Raw genomic sequence first — 24,123 nt, 5'->3', positions numbered from 1 at the left:
AGAAAGTACTTACATCTTCTCGGGGCAGTTTATTTTCATTATCTCCTTCAATTCTCACCCTCACGACTCCAGACTTGTCTACAATCTCCTGAATCACTTTTCCATTTTTTCCAATAACTTTTCCTTCAGAAGGCAAGAATGGTTAATTTTGAACCAATGTGCAAAATAACATACTAGGTCTCTTGATGTTTTCAGTTATGTATAATATGATTGCAACAGCAATCTGACTCCCCTCCCCCACTGTGCTTTAAGAAAATCAGGCCAAAGCTTCCAGTATGATACCTGAACTATATACATGCATGCCTATACATGGCAAGCATTGATCAAGATCAGTACTACACTCAAGTTTCAAATAAAACTAGACTAAGAATAAAATGACATGTCTATTTGAAATTTAATTTTTTTTATTTCAGTTCAGAATTAAAATTATTAGCACAAGTGTTAAGTCAGGGGGTTAAAATTCAAGCCTTCCTGAAATTTTAAACTGCCAAGACAATGTGCACTTGACAGCCTCTTAAAAAAAGTGGTCAGAAACTACTTAATTTGTTTCTGAGATTTAATTTGGTCTGTACAAACATAAGCATTACACATATTCCCCATATTATCTTTCAAATATGTATTTTCAAATCATATGTGGGGTCTAAAACGAAAGGTTCTTCAGAATCCATATATTTGAATTTCAGAATGACTCATTTGTATCCTTCCGAAAAGCTTTAGCTTTTCCTAAATCTAAAGTTATACGGAAACATGTCTTCATCCCAGCTACATATATCTAGCACTTAAAAACATTTATATTTAAATTATGAGTAAAGGAAGATAGAACATTCAAAAATTAGGATATAAGAGCCAAAAGTTTCACAATATTCCATAAAGAACATTCTTTACAGTAGATGTTAATATGATAAAAAGTGCAAAATGCATTAAGAATTCTATTTTCTACCCTCAACAGTCCAAATAGCTTAGCAGCTTGTTTTTGTAAGATCTTTGTTTATTAAGAAAAAAGGACATGCTTGCAGCTCTAAGTCTACAATCTTATTTTATACAGTGGTCCTGTCACAGCTAATAAAATAAACCACACTGCTTATATGCCTAGCCATTTTTCCATGGGTAATGGTTAGGCAATATTTGGGAAAAGGTCCCCAGCCCTCAGAAACTTCAGCAGCTCAAGCTGGTGATTCAGTAGATGGCACTCTTCTCTCTTGGTACAGAGAAAAATGCAGTGGGCATAATGTGACAGCTTCAACTCGAGTCATGAATGCTCCCAACACTATTTTTTTTTTAAACTTGGCTGTCATCAGAAAAAATAGCTAAGTATTCTTCTGTTTATGTGGATGACCATAAGACACTTAGCCAAGATGGTTGCTTTCACTGTAAATTTAAAATATATAGTTGTTTCATAGAAGCATACAGCTACTCTAGGCCATTTTTCAGTTAAGATATGTTTTTATGACTAGTGTTGTGATTTCTATATTGGCACATTCACATCAATCAGAATGCCATACAAAACCCACAAAAAAAAAAAATCTAGTTGTAAAACAGATTAGATTTAGCTGCGGAGTTCCTTGGTTCAGCTATGTTTGCTGAATGAGATTACAGAAAAAATTTGTTTGTGCATACACGTACAATCACTCCGCTGAGAATTTTAAGTAGCCCTATAGGTTGAAACAATGTTTAAAATTTGGTCGAGAATCATGAATTTGCATCAGATATGTAATTTTCACATGTCCTATTAAAAAAAGAAAACTATTATACCTTAACTCGGTTGCCTTGAAAGTCTAAGTTTTAGGGGGATTGCAAACAAATTATTTAAATTAGGTAGTCTGTAATAAGCAATCTCTAAGCCCCAAACTATAGCAAGTAAAAGCCAAGTTTTTAATTTCTGCTTTGGATAATCCAAACTGCTGTTGAATAAGGTGCAACACCTGCACTCCTAACACTCCCTTCATCCCTGCGGGCAGGAAACGTAGAGAAGGAAGCTGCCAGGCTCAGAGCACAAGAAGCAGGCTAAGTAAGAGAAGTAGAACGAGGTAATGAAATGAAGACTAAACTGGGGAAAGACGCATTTTTCTCTGGAAGGGGAAATAGAGTTAACCCTATCTTTAAGCAGCTTCTGAGACAGAACCTATCCTAACATGTATTTAGGAGTCTTGGGAAACTGGACCTTCATAAACTTTAGCACGGAAGAATGCCCATTTCTAGACTGAGGATGAGACTCTCATAGCACTGCTCATTTATACAACAGCTCAACACCATCTGATCAACACATCTAAGCAGCCTGAACTCAGGAGGGGGCAATGATACCAGAAGAGTTTTGTGTCATTCTTGCTATTCAAATGTAGCACTTTCATATTACAAGTTAGTTTTAGCCCTTCTGAGTAGTTAATTTAGCAAAATAGTTTTTTTTGTTCTACTAGAATCTGAAATTCTAATCTTACCATTAAAATCTGATCGTACAAGTCTGAAAGTGTTATAATTAAACTATTTTATGGGATAAAGACTGACAGTAAGTTATCAACAATAATGTATGTAGTGTCTCTTAATAACCCCAACGCATATAGTTTTAAAAGATTAATCACTTTCTGCTTAAAGAGAGAAATTAAATATTACACTGGCATCTAAATCTTCTATGCATAGTCATGCTAATTAGGTTCTCTTCCCCCAAGTTTTCAAGCTTTAGCAGTATTACATACCAACAAGATTTCTGGGAACCTGAATAAAATCCTCCACAAACTCCAAGTAACTTCTAGCCTTTTTTACTGCATCAGCAGTCTGAAAATGAATAAAAAATTGAGTTTATTTGTGAATTCAATATGTTAGAAATAAAACTCTGTTCCAACAGCTGCAAGTCTTCCAAACAGCAACTTATTAAAAGAAAAGAAAAGAAAAAGAATAGGTGACATTCATCTTGTTTAGAACTAAATGAATAGAGAGAAATAACCGAGTAAATGCTCAGACACAAAATTCAGTGGCAAAACAAAGCACAAGTAATGAATAAAACAACTTTTTCATGCTATTTTAAGACATTTGAAAATATCCTCTGCAACTTATCACAAGAAAACCCAGACTTAAAAATATCCTGAAGATCTATCTTGAAGCAGTTTCTGGTAGGCATTCATTGGGAAAATAAAAACTGCCTAATTATATTCTTTTCTCCAAAATCAAGACACACAATTTCCAAATCTGGAGTACATTTATGTTGTTTTACAAATGGCACAAGTATCACAAAGACTCTTCACTGAAAATAAACAAACTCGTAAGAAGTCCTATCAGCATTCACAGAAACCTCAGCATACAAGAACACCAAGTTAAAGGAAACTCCAGATTACATAACTTTTATTTCATCCCACTTTGTATTGAATGAGTAGCTACATGTCTAAGATCAGATGGACAAACCACAGACCTACAGTTTTACCCTGCATTTTCCTCTAGTAAAACTGGCTTTGGAAGCATCCAGCTCTACCCAGTACATGCCAATTAGACTGATTAGCATGCTGATGCATGCTATCATTATTTTGTCGGCAACATGAATTTGATTTTACAATTTTTAGTGTTGTTTCAGTACACTACCACACTTTCCAGGGGACCACAAGTGGACAAACAAGGAAGGAGAGAATGAATTTTAGATGTTTGTCTCTTGACATAAACATAATGCATTTCCAAGGCTGAAGGACAATCTCTCCACAGAATTTTACAGGCTCACTGTAAGCAATGACTGGCTTTACAACCCTCCCTGTGAAAAAAATGACTGCTTTTTCAGAACAGCCTAAATAAAAGAGCTGTTAACGAGTTGTTCTCTGCTCTACTGAAGTTCCTGTTCTCCTACTCAGTTTTCAAAAAAAATAGAATCAAAAAGACAAAAATCAATCACAAGACATTTGTTACAGTAGAGAGATCAATTTTGCATTGAAGTCTTAATATCAAATACTGTTGCAAATACACATTATTTCTCAGCGAGTAAAAAACACACACTGCCAAGCTGACAAAATTAGTTACAGTACTCATCTATTCCTGAGCGTACACACTTACAAGACTTGCTCACCACAGAACCCACTTTACATCTTCAGGAAGGGCATTCGTTGCACAAAGGCTCCTGGGAGGCTAAATTCAGAGCACTGTACTCTACAGAAGGAGAACTTGGAGGATGTCATACAAACTGAGGGCTCAATGAGTAGTCACTACTCTGCAAGAGGGTATATGAGCGTACATATACAGTTGAAGCTTGCTTAGCACTTGCTACACACAGGTTTTCTGTTTCTCTCCAAGACATACCTTGTGCTTAACAGTAAATTAAGTCTGAATAATAAGCACCTGCAGACAAACTTAAGACACAGGCTGGGACTCTCTCCTGTAACTGCAGGCAATTTATGTTAGTGTAACCTGAGCTATATGGTCACAGCTACAGAAGGACCAACTCAATACAGGATTAACCACTGGGCTGCTGTAGGTCACTTCTACTCTCTATTACCAGCACAAGATATATATCCAGGGAAAAAAACTGCTGCACAAGACTTTGATCTGGCAATCCTCAAACCTGGTAATAGAGGCTACCATTTGAATCTTTCATGAAAAAAAAAAAAAAGAAAGAAAAAGAAATACTGTTACAGACACAAAGGTCTCACGGTGCAGAGTTCCACACAGTCACTAAACTTTTGAACACAGGATTATACTAAGATTTCAGAAGAAACCAAGATGCTTCTCCTTAATCTCACTGGTTCCCACCAGCAAAGACTGACTGGTGGGATCTCAAACCTGCCCTGTTGAGAAGATGACAACCTGACCCTTGTAGAACTTTAACCCATGATGGGTCATAGCCAAGGTAACACTGAGACCCCCCCTTCATCTCTCCTACCCCAGCATGTCCTCCCCGTTTTCCAGCTCATATGCACAGTAACTCATTTCTTCAGGATTTTGCTGGAAAGAAAAAGGACCACTGCCAGCTGAGGAGATGACAAGGGATGAATGGTCTGCCTTTAGTTTTTTCCCTTCTACTGAAGCCAGCATGCAGATTGTGCGTGTAACACCACCGCTCTTTGGACGGGAGGCAGAATGCAGCGTGACCCAGCTGGGTCACACAGTGTAGCACAAAGCAGGGCACATGACTCGTATTGCAGGCGCTGCAGTAGCATCAGCAGTCAAATTCAGTATTGCTCAGTATTACTACCAATGAGTTACATACCATCTCTTCAGTAATCTGACTTGTAGTAACAGCTAGGATAAGTATCTCCACATTATTTCTGTTTGCTAGAGGGAAAAAAGTAAGAGCCCATAGCAAGAACAAGAGTAGGGATTTCAAAGCAACTTCATTGTTGGGAAGGGTGAAGAGGGGAAAGACCAAACAAAACCATCCACATCCTTATGGAGTTGCACCAAGCACTCCTCAGCCACAGTTCATGATCACTGCCCTATATTCTAATGTTATATTCTAATATTAACATTTATACTCTTTATATAGCTAAATATTTATGTATATACTTAAGTATTAAAAGAGAAGCATACAGTAGATGGGGGGCAAATGGCAGCATGCAACACATGGTTATTTTAACTATAAAAATAGCGTATTGCACTAAGGAATCGGTCCTTATCATGTATCATCTCCATTTCATAACTGATACAACAACCATGACATCTTTTCTTCCAGAATATTGGTTTCTGGTCACAATTCATTTCCAGCACACTTTCCAAGACAAGGCAATTATTGGTTGGTGGAGAGAACTCCTACAAATGCTCTTTTATAGCTTTATTATTAAATGACAAAAAATTCTGTTAATTGTGGTTTTTGCAGATACTGAAACAAGAAACAAACAGCCTCAAATTAGAAACAGCCAAACTGTAGAATTATTAGAAAAAGCATATCAACATCTAGTCATATATAGATCCTTTTGAGCACAGTTTCCTTTTTACACTAATGTCTCAGCCCTTTCATCTCTCATCTTTTAGGGGAAAAAAGCAAAAAAACAAAACAACACAGAGACACCCCACCCCCCCCAATCTCCAGCTCCTGGTGCTTTCCAACTAAGAAAGTCCTAGAACAACAACAACAACAACAACAAATTACAATTTTCTACTTCTGGCGGAGGTCAAAATGCTAGTAAGGGAAACATGGGCGATTTGGATTCCAAAATGATAAAACAAGCACTAAAGCATAGAAAAGAACAGAAAGTGGTTGTAGAAAGCAGAGGCTATGCTGCACACAAAAAAGTAACACTTAAAATGATGCAAACAGACATCAACACAATAGGAATTTTCACCTTCAATGAACTCTACTAACAGGACAATAATTAATTATACAGTTCACAGTGTCCTGCCTCATAGGTATGTTTATTACTTGGTCTTTCACAAGGAGAGGAAGATGAAAAAGTGACTGCTTTCACACAAGCAGTCAATTAATGGAAAGTATAAAACAAGCAACTGCCAGTAACTGGTGCTCTCCAGTGCACTCATAGACATATCTAAACTTCGCCACAAGCACTCAAAACTTTTGTGCAAGTGTAACCTGTATGACTCATTCTCATCCCAACAAAACACAGTATGTAAAGGTGGTTTGGGCAAAGTATCCTCAAGTTCCTCTCAAACAGTAATTCAGAAAAGAAAAGTGATTGTAAGTAGGGAATCAGCGTGCACATGGATAAAACATCTGCAAGAATTCCAGTTAACAGTAACTATCTTCCTACCTTTGAATCACAGTCTATATGGCCATTCATGCTTTGGTAACTCCAAGTAGCACTCCGTACAATCCAGGGTATCTCCAGGTTACTTGGGCTGTCTTTAACAAACATTAAATGCGGAATTTTTTCTAAACCCAACATGATTCCTACCATCTTTGCAGAAGCACAGCTCTACATGAGTCTGAAATAAGAACTGCCTGGCTGAAGATTTTAGGGAAAGTGTTCCTTAACAGAGACCCCACTGTAGATCTGGTGGATCTGGTGGACTGCACTCCTATTACGAGCAGCAGATTCATCTCAGGAGTCTTGTAACAGTTTCTGAGAAAAGGCTTTGAAAGTCTCAGCATAGTCATGGTAACACCTCAGACCTCCCTGAATGGAAACAACTACCTCTGGGAATCATTTAAAAAGCCTAGTCCCACAAAGATGACGACAGAGCCCTTCTAAGTCATGTCGGGCAACAACGCTTTTTTCATTATGATGCAAAGTTTAAAACAATCTCCCAGTTTAAATAAAACTTAGGTCATGAAAATGCCTGGAATGGTCCTCAAGAACTTCCTCTTCTCCAAAGGAAAAAAAAAAAAAAACCAAAAAAACAGGGAACAGTCTCCTGAAAAAGACAGCATCTTGCTCTGTCCTTCTGTCCTTCTATTCAAAAGAACGGTTATCGTAACAGATAAGTATCTTACAGAATTGTGTAATAGGAAAAAAGCTCAAGCATTAGTAGCTGCACAAGAATGCGATGCATTTTGCCAGGCAAGCAGGTCTAACAGGAACTTTACCGTAGTTGCCAATGAGGCTCTCCCTCACCGGGGAAGAACAGGATTGCAAGAGTAGAGAGCCACTCAGTGTCCAAGCTCTGAAATTCAAGGTCCTGTGGTCTCAGTAACAAGCATCACAAGCAAGCAGTTCCACAACGAGTATCAAAAGGGGAAGGTCTGGAATCAAAGTAGTCTTGGCCAGGCAAAGAAGAGGGGGGAGGGAGGAGGAAGCACACCCACCAACCCAACAGCAAAAAACCCCCAAACCCACAAGCAGTGTCTCATACAACTTAACTTCCTCCCAATCTTACAGCTTCCCAGCATTCTTCAAAATTTGCCTCCTTGTCTTTGTCCAAAAATCCCTGATCAATATGGATACACTGCTTGTATCCAAAATATAATCATGGGAGATCCTCACACCCTGATTAGCATCAAGGACACTGGATCAGTGCCCCCACACAGCTCTGGGCCTGAAATTGTCTGCCAGTGCTTTTAGCCGTTCGGGACTGGTTGCTTGCCAACTTCAGCTGAAAAGTGGCAAAAGAGTAGGCAAATATACCTGGATGCTTTATGCCCTTGTCACATGGAATATTTTTAGACTGCCCAGCTTTTCAGAAGCAGCTATCACTTCCAGGAAGGACAAAGCTGGATCTGTGTAAAGGAATTTTTATTTAGGGGGCATCTGGTATTTATAATCACTCCTACGGATGTAAGCAGCTAGCGATACGAGAGGCTGTCACAACCCTTCCATATTATTCATAGTTAGAGAGCTCAAGAGTGGAATAGGCTGGATATCCTACTGTGCTTAAACTTGTCAGATTCTTCTTCAGAAATTGTGAGACATGACTTAACTGGTAATAGTAAGTCAAGAACGATCTATAGTCCATTGCCCTGATGGCCTAGAAGTGTTGAAGGTTCCCAAGACAGGGACATATAACCTCACAGATATACTGAGGAGTACAGAAGTATGTACATCAGTGAACCAGGAATAACTCACTGTAAGAGTATTAAAGGGTCATGATAACAGTTAAACTGAACCCTCCTGCTAATCCTCCCTACCTTCAGGGAAAGCAGCACTATTCTGCCACCAGGAGTACACAGACTCATCTACTAGGACTCCACTGTGTTTGTTATGAGAACAGTGGAGCAAGCTTCTTTCCAGCAAGAGGATAAGAATTTCAGCTATCAGATCACCTGAAGCAAAATTAGTCCCTACCTCCTAATCGAAGAGCTCTGGGAAAAAACATTTATTGAATGGAAGTTTGCCCTCCTCTCAACTATGTAACTTCATCTGACCCTTAGGTCACAGCCAAGATGTAGCTCTCCACTTTGGTGCTAAAGAGTCATAACCCTGACAAGGATGGAGAATAACTTGAAACCAAGGAATCCTGAAACAGGAGATGACCAAGGATTTCCAGAAGTGCTAACACTAGAGATTCTAGTGGCTCCTGCAGAGTTGGTACCACAGGATAAAATCCCTCGAGGAATGCTCTGACGGGGCCCCAGTGAAAGGGGCATCTTGCACCACTACTCTTTTAGCTCCTGGATAGATCATACTTTTGGTCCAAAGACAAGGCCACATTTTAAGGCTCTTGTAAGTCTTAAAGCACATCAGATAAAGGTAAGTGCTGCCATAAGAGTCACACAAATGCAATTCAGTTTGCAGCAAGTCAGCATTGTTTTGCCAAATCCAGTATTAATTTTTCAAAATAAAACAATGGGGAGATACATGTCTTAACTTATCTGGATAGTTCAGAGGAGGACCAAATATCACACAGCAAAATAACAAATGAACTAGAAATAAAACAAAGGGATCAAAGAACAGCAGAGGAACTCTGAAGAAAAGAAGAAAAACTGTAATCAGGTAAGACCACAGCAAAAGAACATTCCCTCAGGAAGGATGAGGTGTGCAGTTAACCTTGAATTCACACATCAGCACATGGACTGCTTAGAACAGAACACATCTTATGGACACCATCACTGCAATGATGTCTCTTAAGTCAAGTACACGTAAAACAAGCTCCCATAGTGTGAATATGCATATGGACACTCAAAAGAGGACTCTGCTATTTCCAGTTCTTAGCTCTAGGCAGTTCTCACCTCTACAGGGAAAACAGTGAAATGCTTATTAGGGTCATACAAAATTTCCCCCTTACCTCTCCATAGATTCTGAAAGTACCAGTATCTTCCTCAAGTTCAATTGCTGTAACTCCTGGAACCTTTCTAGCTTGTTGTATGTTACTGCCATGTGTTCCTATAGCAAGTCCCATTAAATCTTCTCTGACTACAAACTCCTCATGAAATGCTGCAGCAAGCTGTTTTGTGCACTAGAGGGAAAACAAAATAAGGCTCATCCACATGCAGTCCATATAAAGTTCAGTTATGCGCTCACTCTCAAGCAACAAATTCCGAGTTATAGCTTACTTCCAAGTGTTTTGTAGCTTCTTCATTTCTTGACATGAGCATAAGTTTGGTACGAATGCTGCGCAAATGCATGTCACTCAATATATTCACTCTCTTCACTGTTGCTTCACTGGCAGACTACACAAGACAAAAAGGACATGAAGTTTCATTTTTAAGACAATCCACACAAAGAATAAAATCAGGAACCTACTCCTGTTCACAATTTAGTTCAGATGATGATCTAAATTTCAGGAACTCACATGGACATTATTCTTCCTCAAAATACAGCATGAAAAAAATCAGCGCTACCTTGCAAACTAGCAACTGTTTCTCATTGACAGCATATTTTATACACATCTTACTTCTGCTACTGGATCTACACACTAACTCTTTCCCCACGATGTTCCCAGGACAAACAAACTAAATATCATTTTACCATAAGCATATGTGTCACTCATTGCATCAGTGGGAGAGTGAAGGAAATAAGCAGGGAAAATGCAAGTCTGGAGAGTCAGATTCAAGTGGATAATTTAATATTAAGTAAACAGAACTGTGAAGAGAAACTAATGCTGGGAAAAGTCTATGCAATAAGACAAAACAGCCACAGAAGAATCTAAGCGAACAACTCCCTAATCGGCCACGCATTCTTTTGCTTGGTAAAGTCATTTTACGTTTGAAAAGGACAAGCAAGCTATTTTTGCAAAAAGCTACCTCAGTCCCTCTAATATCCAGCTAGTTCACTCCTCCTTTTGATTCAGGCTCTCAGCTCCCTAGTCATCCGCACTATCTACCTGTCAGTTCACACCTAGGTTTCAAATTAAGTGAATTGATGTAGATCTCCTTGATGGGGAAGCCCAGCTGCAGGTTGAAGGGCAGAGTGCAATACAGCACAGGTGCAATCTACTGCTCCAGAGAACTCCAGCTTTGAGCAATCTGCACAAATCAGTTCTGGAACTGCACTTGGTTATGAAAGGCATATATTATTATAAAAACAGACAGATTAGAAGTTGGTCCTAAATTTAGGCTGTATGCCTATTTACAGCCCCTTCAAAAGGCCTACTCCCAAAGATTTATTTTAGACATCAACTTATATTAAAGCTCTCACAATTTACATAGTTTGGCGAGTTAAATGATATTGCACACAAATACAAAGATGGCTGTATACCTCCCATAAATAGTATACCAAAAAGTCATGCAAAATTTACATAGTAAGAGATTACTTACCAGTATTATTAGTTGACCAGTTTCAGCATGATAAAAAATTCGACATGCTCCTACAGCTTTCTTGAAATCTTTATGTGCATTTTCATTAGCACACCTAAGCAGATAAACAGTTAAGCGTTATTTCAGCAAGCTGCATCAACACAGACCATGCATCATCATGATCAGAACCAAGAATGTTTCAGTATTTTAATAGCAAAGGATGTTCAGAAATTGCAGAATTCCCCATCCCCTTACATGGTTGTAACGTACTTCTTTGTGGTCTATATGCCGCTCTCAGCGACAGAGACCCACTACGAGTGCACCAGCTGTACATATCTACAGCAAGACTTGAAGCTCCCATCTTGGCATCCAGCTTTTGTGCCTCACCCCAGCGGTTCAGCAGAGACGCCAATCAGTAGTTTCTAAACCAGCTACAGATGCCGTAGGCATCCTTAAGACCCTTAATGGTGCTGTAAATTGGCTTCTAAAATATAAGCTAGCTTTTTTAAGTGTATTTCCATAAATGCTTCCTCTTACATAAATAGACTAAATGCGTATTCGCAAAATATACAGATATCAGGCTGTCAGAAAAAACAGATGAGAAACTACTACTTCAGCATTTCAAAGTACTGCTGTTCATGTTATTTACAATTATAAGGTATTTGAAAGAATATTCTTGAGAAAACATGAGGTAGGGTACATGCCCCAAATGCGGGTAGTCAAATGAGGAATAGCTACATTGAAGCGTGCAGAGCTACTCACGCATCTCTTAGATCTTCAGGAACGTCCACTGCGCACTTAAAAAAGGTGTTCTTTTTGACAGTTTTATTTTGATTCACAGGTCGGAGTCGTTCATAAGTGACAATTTCATTGTAAGTGGCATCACAAGCAGCATATTCAATGACATAAAACTATGGAAGAAAATATGTTTTAAATTAAATTGATAACTTCAGTTAAGAATGACAAAGACATAGTAACATTACCACCACCACCAAAGTACAAAACATGAACATACAGACTAAGGCATAAATCTAAGTTGACGCTACAACTCTATGTGAATGAGCCTGGGCATAGTTCAGGACCTATCTGATATCTCAGTGAAGTCAGGGCACTCTATCAGCACAATTTCAATCCCCCCAAAAGTATGTTCAGTTGATTTTTTCCCTTGCCCACCCCTCTCCAATACCTACTTTAGCAACTCAACTGAGGCTCCAGAATTCAAAATGCTGACTGGAGCTCATAATTTTTCTAAAGAAATACTTGATAGAAAAGGAAATATAACTCATTCTTCACAGAAATATCTGCTCTGCAACAGTAACAAAAAAAATGGGAAATCCACTGACTCAATGGGCAAACTGCTGGGAACCATGCAAGGTAAAAAGTTTTTTTTATTAAAAAAAAAAAAAATCATTCTGATACACACTATCCCAATTTAAGCAGGAAAGAAGACTGGGAAAGTACAAGAGCTACCAATAATCTCTTCCTACTCTTCCTTCCAACATATGTAAGTATCCAGAAGTCTGTGTGCACAGTATCCTTGAGGTTTGCCTAGGGATACAACTTCCTTATATAACTGCCTTCTAGCCTCCCTTCTACCCGTGCGCAATTCAGGAGTGCAATGGTACTTTTTTCTCTTCCTCTCCCAAAACCGGTATCTGTTTTTGTCAACATGGACAAAATTTACTCAAGTATGAGGAACAGGTAAATCACTAAAGTTGTGACATACTTTTCCACATACTATTTCCCAATTATAAGTTTTATATTTGGTTTATACATCTCCCTAATCATGTAAGGCTGCTCTGAAGCATACTGAAAGACAAGTTAAGCAGTCATAATGAAAAAATAAATGATAAAGAGACGACTAAATTTAAAGGAACAACTACCATATGCTTCTAAAAAGTAAGAGCTATAGTTAAGAATTCAAAGCTAATTATCAGAAATGTGATTCATGAATTTCCCATTTATTTGTAAAAAACAAAACAAAAAGTAATTTAACATGAAACCATATTAAAAGTGAACAAATCAAAATTGAACATTTTTTTCAAGCATTCCATAATATAACAAATTTGATAACGATCTATAAGGTACCAGTCATCAGAGGATTGAAACTCATATTCCCTGCAAAAATACTGGAGAACAAACAATTCAATAAATCCTAATTTAAATACAGGATTAAAAACATTTATTTTACTACTTTTTAAAAGTAGTACAGGCAGACTATACAAATTAAGAATATGATTTTGGACAACTTAAAAAACAGAGTTTCTAACCAAATATAATAGCAAAGTAACTGGTAGTAAAATTCTAAACTTCTGTGGCATGTAAGAGAAGCAGTTCAGCACCAACTGAAGAATTCAATCATTTAAATCAGTATGTGTAAGTATGTTCTTTTCTTAACATTCTGTTCTACAAGGGCCAAAACAAAGAATCCTCCTTTGATAGCTGTTTATTTTAAATTAAATAACAGTTAGACCACCACCTTGCCCTAACGGAGCTCAGCAGCAGTTAACTTCTGTTGACAGTTGTTAAAAACCAATATCAAAAATTAGACAAAATAATCTTATTCTCAACCCTGTTTCCTTTGGTTTTAGGAATCCAACACTGTAAAAGTAACAAAACATAGTACCCTTCCTAATGAAAACCTAAATTCTCTTGCTGTCAATTCACAAAATAAAGTCTTAGAGATGATGGCAGGCACACGGCCACAGTTCTGTACACTTAAGTGTTTGAATCTGTAAGCTATTTTGCACATGCAACTGCAACAGCCAACGGTAAAATACAAAACTTGACGTATAAAAAACCCAACCAAAGCAGTCTCTTTCCACTATACTCAGTGCAAATAAAAAAAATAATTTTTAAAAGTTATCCACCCATATAGCATGCTTAAATATCAGAATTAAATTTGAAGTTTTAAACAGTGGCTATAATCACAATTAAAATGTACTACCTTACTAAGTTATTAGCACTAAGTTCAATTCACAAGGTAGGTTTGTTAGAAGTCATGCTGTTATACATGCATGCAGTCCTCCAGTCAATTAAACCGCTAATAATGGAAGTGACTTGCTCAGTTATAAAAAACACAGCCTTCATTTGTGTAATGCAACAAAGGTCATTCCAAAATGATTTCAACTTATAATTCCATTTTGTCATGTTTCTGTATTGGCTGTACTTTACTCAGAATTATTCCATTACAAAAACCTTCCATGTTTACCGTATTTCAAATAACGGCATAAAAGCAGCAAGTTTTAAAATAATTTACCTCTCCTTTCATCATTCGAACTTTTGCCAGCCACCAGCCACAAGGTTCTTGGTCATTTGCTCTAGAATAAACCTGAAAGGAAAAGCAGTAAAATTCATTCAAAATACATATATGCATAATTCAACTGCCTGGATGGAGAGTAAGGGAATAACACTCCAATTTCTTTTCAAATTTTCAAAATCAGAGTAGCACACTACAAGGCCAAACTATTCTTGTATAAAATGATAGCTATCCACTGTCTGGTGTGCTTCTGCATACATTTTCATTATTTTGCACAACAAGGCTTATGAAATTTCCATTGCCTCCTTTACTGACAATACATTAGAAGTATTTAGAGCAACACATAACTTTGGCCAAATATTTATTCAGTGCCAATTCCTCGGTAAATTCAAACATTGTCTTAACACTCTTAAGTTTGTACACAGAAGGCAGTTTACAATTAAAGTTTCCATTTTGTCTTTGGCTTATTCAATGTACGTAGAAATACTGAAATGAACCAAGTTGTCATATGACTAACTGCATCTTCCCTATTTAACCAAAACCACAAAGTTAATGCAAGGTCAGCTATACAACAAATTATTTGTGAAACTTTGTTTTTCCTTAGCTTCTGTAAGTTTCAATCACTCCTATACATTCCCACAGAAAGACATGCCAAAGTCATTTGCATACAGACTATCACATTGTTTCTTAGATTGCTGGCTTAAAATTATAATAGTATCTTAAAGAAACTTATCATGCATTTTAAGGCCAAGTCAAACACAAGAAGTTAAAGTCTGGGAATTACTAAAGATACTGTAATAAACTGAGGACAGAACAGGGGCCTTTTAATTTCCCAGTTTAATGCATAATTTCTAATGAACACTGCTTGTCTGCAAAATGCTAATTCACACAATTTCCTAATAGATATTTTCCTATCAGATACCTAATCAGGGATAAAAATCAAGACATTTCTGACAGTTATATTCTAGATCAAAACTGGAAATTTCCGTAATTTTTTTTAATTCTGAAGTGTTCTCAGCATTTTTAAATTTTAGGTTGTAAAAAAAGTCCTTGGTAATTTTCTGGGGAAAAAATGAAACTTCACAAAAAAAGTTCTGTTGAAAGCAAAAGCTGTCATCTTTCAAAATACTAGCAGAAAATTAATGCATTTTTTAATGCAGTTACTGACACCAGCTTTCAACGTCAATTCTCAGTTTGAGCCATTGACCTAATAAACCCACTACTAGACACATTTTCTGTTTTAAATCTTCACTTCGTTAATATACCTACAATCATCACCATTGCCCTGAACGGAAAGTCAGTTCTGTAATGGGACAGTTCACCAGGAAAGGAAACATCTGAATAAACTCACCTCCACTTCATCTCCTTCACCTATTTCTTTCTTGATATCAGGTGGTGGTGGTAATCTGACTTCATTAAAGGGTACCTGGCGCTCTGGCTGCCAACTGAAAGTTGAACAGACATTATACATTACTTCACAAGTTTACCTAGGTCTCACGAAGCTTAGGATGAAAAGAATGCAGGAGAGGGGGCAACAATAATTTTTCCTGTTGTTTTCCTACAGAATCTTAATTTTTAGAACTTTGAGTTTAGTTAAATCCCACTCTTTCCATATAATCAAGTCTGTTTCTTCAGTGCTGGAAAATAAACCTTATAAGCAAAGGAACAAAAAACCCTGTCAGGACAATAAAATCTGGAAAGGTATTTAATGACAGAATTTTTTTGTAATTAAATTCAAAAAATTAAAAATGACTGTGTTCCTCTAAATTGCTTTCACAAACTCACAGTGAGAAGACTACATGATATACTTGAAAATTTCCAACTGTTCAAGTCAAAAATCTTCATACAGATGTAAATCTATCTTTGTAGTCCAGCCATGGAGCTCAACCATTGATTCACCACATGTCTAACATTTCAACTGCTTACAGCAGGTGTTTTAAGTACTCCAGGAAAATCTGACTCTGATCCTTAACAAAAGTTCACATTTCTGCCAACAAACTTTTTACTGTTCCTCAGTAACTGTCTGGCACACAGATTCAGTTCAAAACATACCTTCTGACTTCTTAATCAAAAAGTTCACATTAGGTACAAGCACAAGCAATTGTTTTGCTTATTTCTAAAATATGCAGGCCGAATATAAGAGCCGAAGCTAGTGACAAGCACAAAGGGCACTTCTGCTAATTTATATGTTTTCTCTGAAAAAACAGCTTGCCCACAACTACTTTCCTTAACTCAGTCAAGATGCGAGTTATTATCGATACAGTTTTGCTCTAGTCATTGTCACAATATACATTTTATCTTTCTTCTAGCTACAGTGGAACTTCAAAAAACAAAACAAAAAAATCAGATTATGAATAACTTTTGTTGAAGTTGGAAGCTATTCTGGTCATAAAGAGGTATTTAAACCTCTTTCTATTTATGAAAATGGTGGAAAAAGGGCTAGGAAAAATCACTTGCAATTCATTTGCTTTTGCTGTAACTATAATGGTCAGTAAACTCAGTGTTATCACTTTCACAATACAATGACAAACAGCAAAACTTCAGGACAAAATGAAGTCCCTAAATGACAGAGTATATAAAATTTGAGTTCTGAATCAATATGAGTGTAATAATCATAACTGAACAACAGGATGCAAACAAACTGCTGCAAGCTCAACTGAGCCGACCGATGTTCTCATGAGAATTTCAACTGTGACTTGTTAAGAATCCAGCAAATGGGAGCTTACACAAAACTTCTAAATTATAAGCTGCTCATAATGAGATGCTATGATTTGAAGCGACCTTTTATCTTCAGCAAAATCTGCGTGAAATTGCTGCAAGCCAGTTTTACTTCCATATCTAATCACTTAAAGGAAGTCCACTCACTAGCAGCAGAGGGGCCAACAGAGACTTAATGCTACCATCTACAAGATGATATTTTGATATTGGTATTTTTTGTTAAAACAGTGGAAAAGTAGAGAGGGCTCAGTTTTCAGGGTAAGAGGTGTCCAAATTTTGACGACAGAGAGTCCAAAACTGGAGTATTTCATTGATGAAATCTCAAAGAAAGGTAACTTGAGACTGGATACAAATTACATATTGAGAAGATCTGAGAGGACTGATGCCTAATAGGCAGAAGGACTATCCCAAATGTCAGCACAAATGACAAGGGTTGAGAAACCAGAGGCATGCAAAAGAAAGTCCTTCTGCCAATCTGGCTACCTGAAATCCCAAAAGGCCTATGTGAAGCTGCACCGCAACATCTAATTTTCAGTAATACACAACAATAAAAGCTTCCAATTCCTGAACCTTTTGTATTCATTCTCCAACTACTGAATTCCAAAAACGTCACTCAGGAAAAAATGAAGGCTATTTGCCCACAAACTAGTTACTGTCAGGGCCACAAAACTGTACAGTTACCAGTCTGTGTAAGCACACCAATTTTGGGAACTTTACAACAGCTGTAGGTAAAGACTGCTTAACAACAGCAGAAATGCAAACTGACAATTTAGACAGCCATGAGCACAGCAGACTTGTTTACTCTGCTAGAGTTGATCACTAGCAGAACAGAATGATGCACTTGGAACACCACACTATTGCCAATTTTGATTCTATTAAAGCCCTTATGAATTTAACTCACTGAGACAGATAGTAATTTATCAGATTTACGTCACAGAAATTGACTAGAATGGTATATACTTCCCAAAAACACCTGCCCTTGGTCAACAAATCCACTTAATGCCTATGTAGTAACCCATCCTGTTTAGAATGTGGCTGCTGCCACCAGACATTTCATAAAACATGTCAGTGACATGGATACTAAGCAGTAGAAATGTTTGCCAACAATTAGACCCCTGCCATGAACCACAGGCACTTCCTTTAGCTTACTTGGACTGTGATGTAAACGTATATGCCTTGAAGGCAAAAAGCCTCTAGCCTAAGGAACAGGAACATGGATGTTGAATGTGAAACTGAAGATTTGTCGTGTGTCCTCAGATGAAGGATAGGATGAAGGATCCCATTTAGCTTTCTGGCTATCTTGGGGGGTTTCTGTCTATTTGTTTCTGAGAATATGAAGACATGGAAAGCAGAAACAGCTTCCACAACCACCTCAGTGTTTGGGCAAATTATGGTTGCCATTTAATTTTCTAACGATTTTTCATAAGAGAATAGCTAGAAAACACAGCCTAGAAAGAAACAAAAGACTGGATTTTACAGGCAATTCCTAGGATTATTTCTTTATTCTCCTTAGGATTTCTTTTTTACGCACATACATGTACACAGACATGCACATCCACACACACACCCTAGGATTATATAATATTGTTTATATACACACATACACACACACAAAATCACTACGATTACCTTTACTACCCATCAATTTTTCCTGGAGAAAGGCTCAGACTAATCTAAAGGTTGGCATTGGCAGACTCTAGTAACTACTTTCACATCAAAAATTGACAGATTTTTAGGATCTCCACCTAGCAACTGAAAGGGAAACGGGGAAGAGAATGTGGATCCCAGAGTATCTTAAGTTTCTTCTGGAATCTCTCAGGCAATCCATGGTGTTATCAGTTTGAATGTTGAACAATATTTTCAAAGGTAAATATTCATTTGTATTTCACCCTCCCTTGGATTATCTTAGACATGTCACCACAGGTCTCTAGTAGCACTGCTGTGTTTATGTACTAAATTTAGAAGGCCACATGGACAATAGTTTCTCTAGCGATTACAGATCTCTACCCTTTTCCACTCAAAAATTAAGCTTTGGGGAAATAAAATAAGTAATCTATGATATTTAAAAATACTGAAAAAAAAAAAATCACTCAGGGTCAGGATACTTACCTACTTCTCTCTGCTTGAGGACACCGAACAGCGTTCCCCAAGTTAGATAAATACAGAATTGCTTAATTCATTTAAGTACTTCAATGATTTTCAACATTCTTTGCTTCAGGTGCCGGATAAGAACATCAGGCACCTGCCACTGATTCTTTTTTTTTTTTTTTTTTTTTCTCCTAAACATGGCTGTCACATTTATGGGCATTACTAAAAATATCAAAGAAACATGTACAGGAATATCAATAGCAGTAACTGATATGCCAATTTCTGACACAACAGCTACTCAAGAAAACCGTTTCTGGAGAGGGTGAATATGACAGCGAGCCTTTATTTCTAAAACTAGACCCCTCTAATGAAAACCACTTCCACTTAAGGACAAAAAAAAAGATACAGAAAAATTAATCATTTGAGTGTAAAATACTTACTTGTTTTCAAATACAACTGTGAGTGAATCCTCATGAACATCTTTGATAAATCCCTAAAACAAAAACATTTGTGTTAGAAGAATGCATGCAAAAATCAAAACATGGCAGCAATTGCAGTTTAGCCTGAAACTAAACTGAAATGCAGAACATTACCGAAATTGTGATTCCAACTTAGGAAATTTCCATGACACAATCCCCCTGCTTGCCGTAAGTCTGCTAATATTCTTAATTGGTCATTCTAAGAAATACACTGCACGTGAATTGCTTCAAATAACTAGACAAATCAGACTTCACCGTATTTACAACTGAAAACTCACTTCTGCAGTTCATTGTTTTATCCAGAGATATATAGACAACTGTTTTACAGGAACAATATCAGAGAGACACAGGCCCAGGACAATTAGTTCAACTCGTAATACAATGTTAAATAGCAGTGAGTAGCACTATTTGTTCTTACAGATGTTTTTCTCAAAACGAAACGGAACTCCAACAACTTTCCTTCAGTATGCTCCAACAGCAAACTTGGACAGAAGCTGGCAATATGGGCTGCTAGACCACTTTGCTATATAGCTAGTTGGGTTATCACCTTTCATATACCAAACTGGGGACAATATGAGGCCAAATGACCTGCAGGACCTCATGGAAAGACAAAGAAAGAACACAGTATCTTAAGTTATTTTGCTGTCATAGATAATTATCTTCCCAGGAGCAACTGAGGAAACATCCCACTTCCCCTTCTTTCTTTGGAAAGACAAAGGACTTCTTAAGGGGACAATGATTATACCAAAAACCTAAGGACAAACAACAACCTGATAGATGCATCTGTGTTTAAGCATCCATGCAGAAATGAAATTTTTGCACCTCTTGTTTCAGGAAGGCAGGCCCGATGCAAAAAAAGCATACAAAGAGATGACAGTAAGAACTGTACTAACTACTTCTGCTTTCTCTGCACTGTGGTATTTGCTCAAGCACAGAGATGAAGGAGGAATCTACAGCTTTAAAGGAGTACAAGTTCTACAGTTATGTGAACAGAAGTTCCAGGAAATACACTGAATGGATTACATCCCTTGAATGAACTGGCAACTGAGCACCAAGAGCATAGCAACTGGACAAGAAGTAGCCAGCCGACAGGGGCATTATGTGCCAGCTCAAGGGAAAAGGAAGCTTTCACTCACCGTTCCTCAATATTACCACGGACAGTAAAGGAGCCAATACTGACAGCTGGCTGCAAAGGGCCTGTATCAGCAAACCTCCTTTTACTTGAACTGGTACTTAGGCAACGCTAGGGTCGAGTAGCGTTCACTTAAAACCTCCTTTTCTGCTCCCTCAGCTTCATTCAAAACCATCTGCCAGCAACACAGGAGACTGGTTCTAATAGAGAGCAAACTGGTAACCCTGAAGAAAGCAGGTCAATCAGAAACTGATATTGCCTTGTTGAACCACCTAGCATGTTCCTAATAAAAATAAATCCTTTCAAAGGCCATCTTGCAGTGAAGGAAGACAGCTTTGACAACTAAGTAACCGAAAGAGTTGTCAATAAGCACACATGCTGCTGGGGATTTTCGGTTTCAGGTAGACTGGACAGGAATGTTGAAATTATATCTGTTTTAAGAGGCAAAAAGCATAATGGGGCATATAAAATGTTACTGTTTGAAGTACCTGTTAGTTAACAACACAGGTAAGCAGAACTTTCACTATTTATCCTGCCAATGTCCCTTTAAACATGCCCTCAATGTAGGGCTTAATACAGCATAAAATGCAAGAAACAAAAGAAGTTCTTCCACTAAAATTCCTTTATAAACTCTATCCAAGGAAAAGCACACCAGTCACAACAGTGTGAACCATAATAAAGGAGTTCGGTATTCAAAATGCCAACTTATCTGCAGGAAGCAGTATTTAGAGAAGGGGATTTAACCTCTTACTGTGGACAGCAGTTCATCTGAATGCCAAGAGGCTGTGAATCAGTATTAGGTGTTGCTTCATGATGCTGCTTTATTTCATAGTTGAACCTTAACTCTTTATTTAACATTCATATTTATGATAATATATTTATGTTATCATTACCTGTTTTCACAGTTATATTAACTTTATGGCTCAGACCCTTCTTCAAGATGCACATTACTTTACGGTCACTAAGTCTTACTAACTCAGAGCAACCAGTCACACAGGAGCCTACTGTATACATGCCAAAGATATCATTGAAGGATCAGAAAGACATGGTAACTGCATAAGTGACACTATCTGCCCAAACATTAAATGCTTTTTTAATGCATATTTGTTCACTTAAGGAAAAAAAAAATGCAAGCGTCAAGAAAAATACTGAGAAATAAATCCATAAAACCAAATACTTTAAACTTGTTTTTCTTCTTCCTTTTGCTTTAAACCTCTTAAGTACAGTTATCTTTTATCACCGTGTTTCAACCTAAACTTTTTCTTTCCATTAATATTTAATAGTATTAGTGCAGGACTCAGTCACTCTAGAAATATTCTTTGTAGAAGCTGCTTGAATCTGAAAATATTACAAATAGAAGTACTTAACACAGGGGGAGGGGGAAAATCTATTTCACTTATAATGAATCCAAGACATTTCTAAGTCAGTCTAAAATAGCTAAACATTTATTTTGCAGGTCTGACCTCAGTTATCTTTCTGTTTGTTAGAAACAAAACTTCAGAATCAAGAGAAATTCAAAATCAGGTACCAGAGAACAGCCGAAAACAAAAATTCAGAACACAGTTCTCTGCAAAATTTAGAAAATCCTGAATTAAGTGACTAGCTGTAGGTTTTATTAATGAGATACCACAAGCGAAAAACACGAATTTCAACTTCACTGGAATTCCAGGATTTCAGACAATAAGCCCATTTCTAGGCAAAGTCTGTCTTTTTTGTGTAATAGTACAAATATTTAATATTCATAATTGATTTTCAAGCTAACATCCTGCCAAAGAATAGGAAAGCTGAAATGGAACAATAATAGTGATATGACTAGCAGTAGAGTAACAGCTGACACTGCACAAATGTTAGCTTCATAAACAAACACAGAGTACTTAGGAAAAAAAAAAGGTACAGATTCTGACAGATAGTCTATAAATTTTACAACACCACATGGGTTGCAGGAATTCTTTCAGTTCAAAGCCTGTACACCACTCTTCCCACACCTGATTATAATGCAGACTCAAGACTAGCAGGCATATACAGTAATTTGCTACAAATTGTCTGAATGATATTTTCAGTCAGCATTTTGAAACTCTTTTACTCCACAGTATTTTCATACAGAGAAACACTCAAAAGCAAGTACTCTAACATTTATTTATTTATAAAGCATTAAATAAAATCATATAATTGTTTATTTAAATAATTATGTTGTTGTGAAGCCTGAAAAGGGTCTGATCAAAGTCTAACTGTAGAAATACAAAATTAATCATGAAGGATAAACACAGTAAGTCAAAAATCTGAAGTTTAATTCTTTCTAGTAGAGAAGCTCCTCTGGGGAAGAAAAAACACTTCTGAGAAGCAAAGCACAGCAGTTCTAAGACGTATACACAGCGTATGCAGTTCATTTGTACTACAACTTGAAGCAACCATTATCACCATGAAACATGCCAAAAACATTGCCAAAACTTATGCCTGTCAAAAGTAGAAAGAGCAGCTTATTTCTTTCCTACTTACAGCCCTGACCTTTACCATCAACATTATCAGCCATCACTTGAAACTCCAATATAAAAAGTGTAACAGATTTCAAACAAATCTGGCTCACACTTAGAAGAAACAATAACACCACTCTTCAAAAAATGCAATATTTTTCACAGTTTTCACCTAAATATTTCTCTCACACTTTTTGCATCACAAAACAGATTTTTCATACAAATAACTCCAAGTGATATTCATGCCAAATTTCACCACATTTAGACCAACACTTTAAAGTTTTGGTGGCTAAAATGGGGCTTCTCAAGTGACTTGACTTTTGTAGGTAGCTAACACACAATCCCAAAGAAAATAAAAGATCTCAGGACGTCACAAAAAACAAAATATTCACATTTGTTTTTGAAAATGATAAATACAAAATCAAGTATCTCTAGCAATTATTAGAACATGAACAACATATTACACCACAGAAATCCAGAAAGTCTAGAAAGTTTCCAAAATATTGCTAACTTTCACAGAAAAAACACAGGTACACATATACTATGTTTTTAAGTTTCATTTCTTACCTTATAATTTTTGAAAGATACTGAGCACTCTCATTCAAACTATAAATAGGCAAAGGTATGTATGAATCTTGAAATAGCTTTTATATTACTCATTCATATCACTGATATAGCTAGAGTAGTCAACCGCAACTGAAATAAAGAAGGTAATGATTACAGCAAAAGCTCCATTTGTGGGGTTAAATATACTCTCCACTGCACAGATTTGCAACTTGTATGTTTGCAATATTGGTTTTCAAGACTGTGCATCTCTTTTGCATTGTACAAGCTGCAGCTTTTTCTTGAGTATCATACACACAGCCATTGTCACCCAAAGCTGTGCCTTAAGATTCTGCACAATTTGCATGGATCTACAGTTTAAGATAACCTGGAAACTGTAG

At 37.1% G+C, this 24,123-nt stretch overlaps 1 protein-coding gene across 6 annotated transcripts in view; it reads right to left on the bottom strand.

Moving 5' to 3' along the window:
* FXR1 (FMR1 autosomal homolog 1) overlaps positions 1-24,123 on the bottom strand; it is a 41,426-nt gene that overhangs the window by 10,119 nt on the left and 7,184 nt on the right. For all 6 annotated transcript variants that reach the window (XM_064516649.1, XM_064516650.1, XM_064516652.1 and 3 more), the window contains exons 2-10: positions 19,538-19,590; positions 15,643-15,736; positions 14,292-14,363; positions 11,795-11,943; positions 11,054-11,147; positions 9,851-9,967; positions 9,583-9,753; positions 2,691-2,769; positions 14-123 (exon numbers count right to left, since the gene is read on the bottom strand). In XM_064516649.1, the coding sequence (XP_064372719.1) occupies positions 14-123; positions 2,691-2,769; positions 9,583-9,753; positions 9,851-9,967; positions 11,054-11,147; positions 11,795-11,943; positions 14,292-14,363; positions 15,643-15,736; positions 19,538-19,590 (939 nt within the window). The remainder of the gene's footprint in view (positions 1-13; positions 124-2,690; positions 2,770-9,582; positions 9,754-9,850; positions 9,968-11,053; positions 11,148-11,794; positions 11,944-14,291; positions 14,364-15,642; positions 15,737-19,537; positions 19,591-24,123) is intronic.

The sequence above is a fragment of the Dromaius novaehollandiae genome, chromosome 9 (assembly GCF_036370855.1).
Source record: "Dromaius novaehollandiae isolate bDroNov1 chromosome 9, bDroNov1.hap1, whole genome shotgun sequence".
In the NCBI taxonomy this organism is placed as follows: Eukaryota; Metazoa; Chordata; class Aves; order Casuariiformes; family Dromaiidae; genus Dromaius; species Dromaius novaehollandiae.
This window is presented reverse-complemented; position numbering and strand designations above follow the sequence as displayed.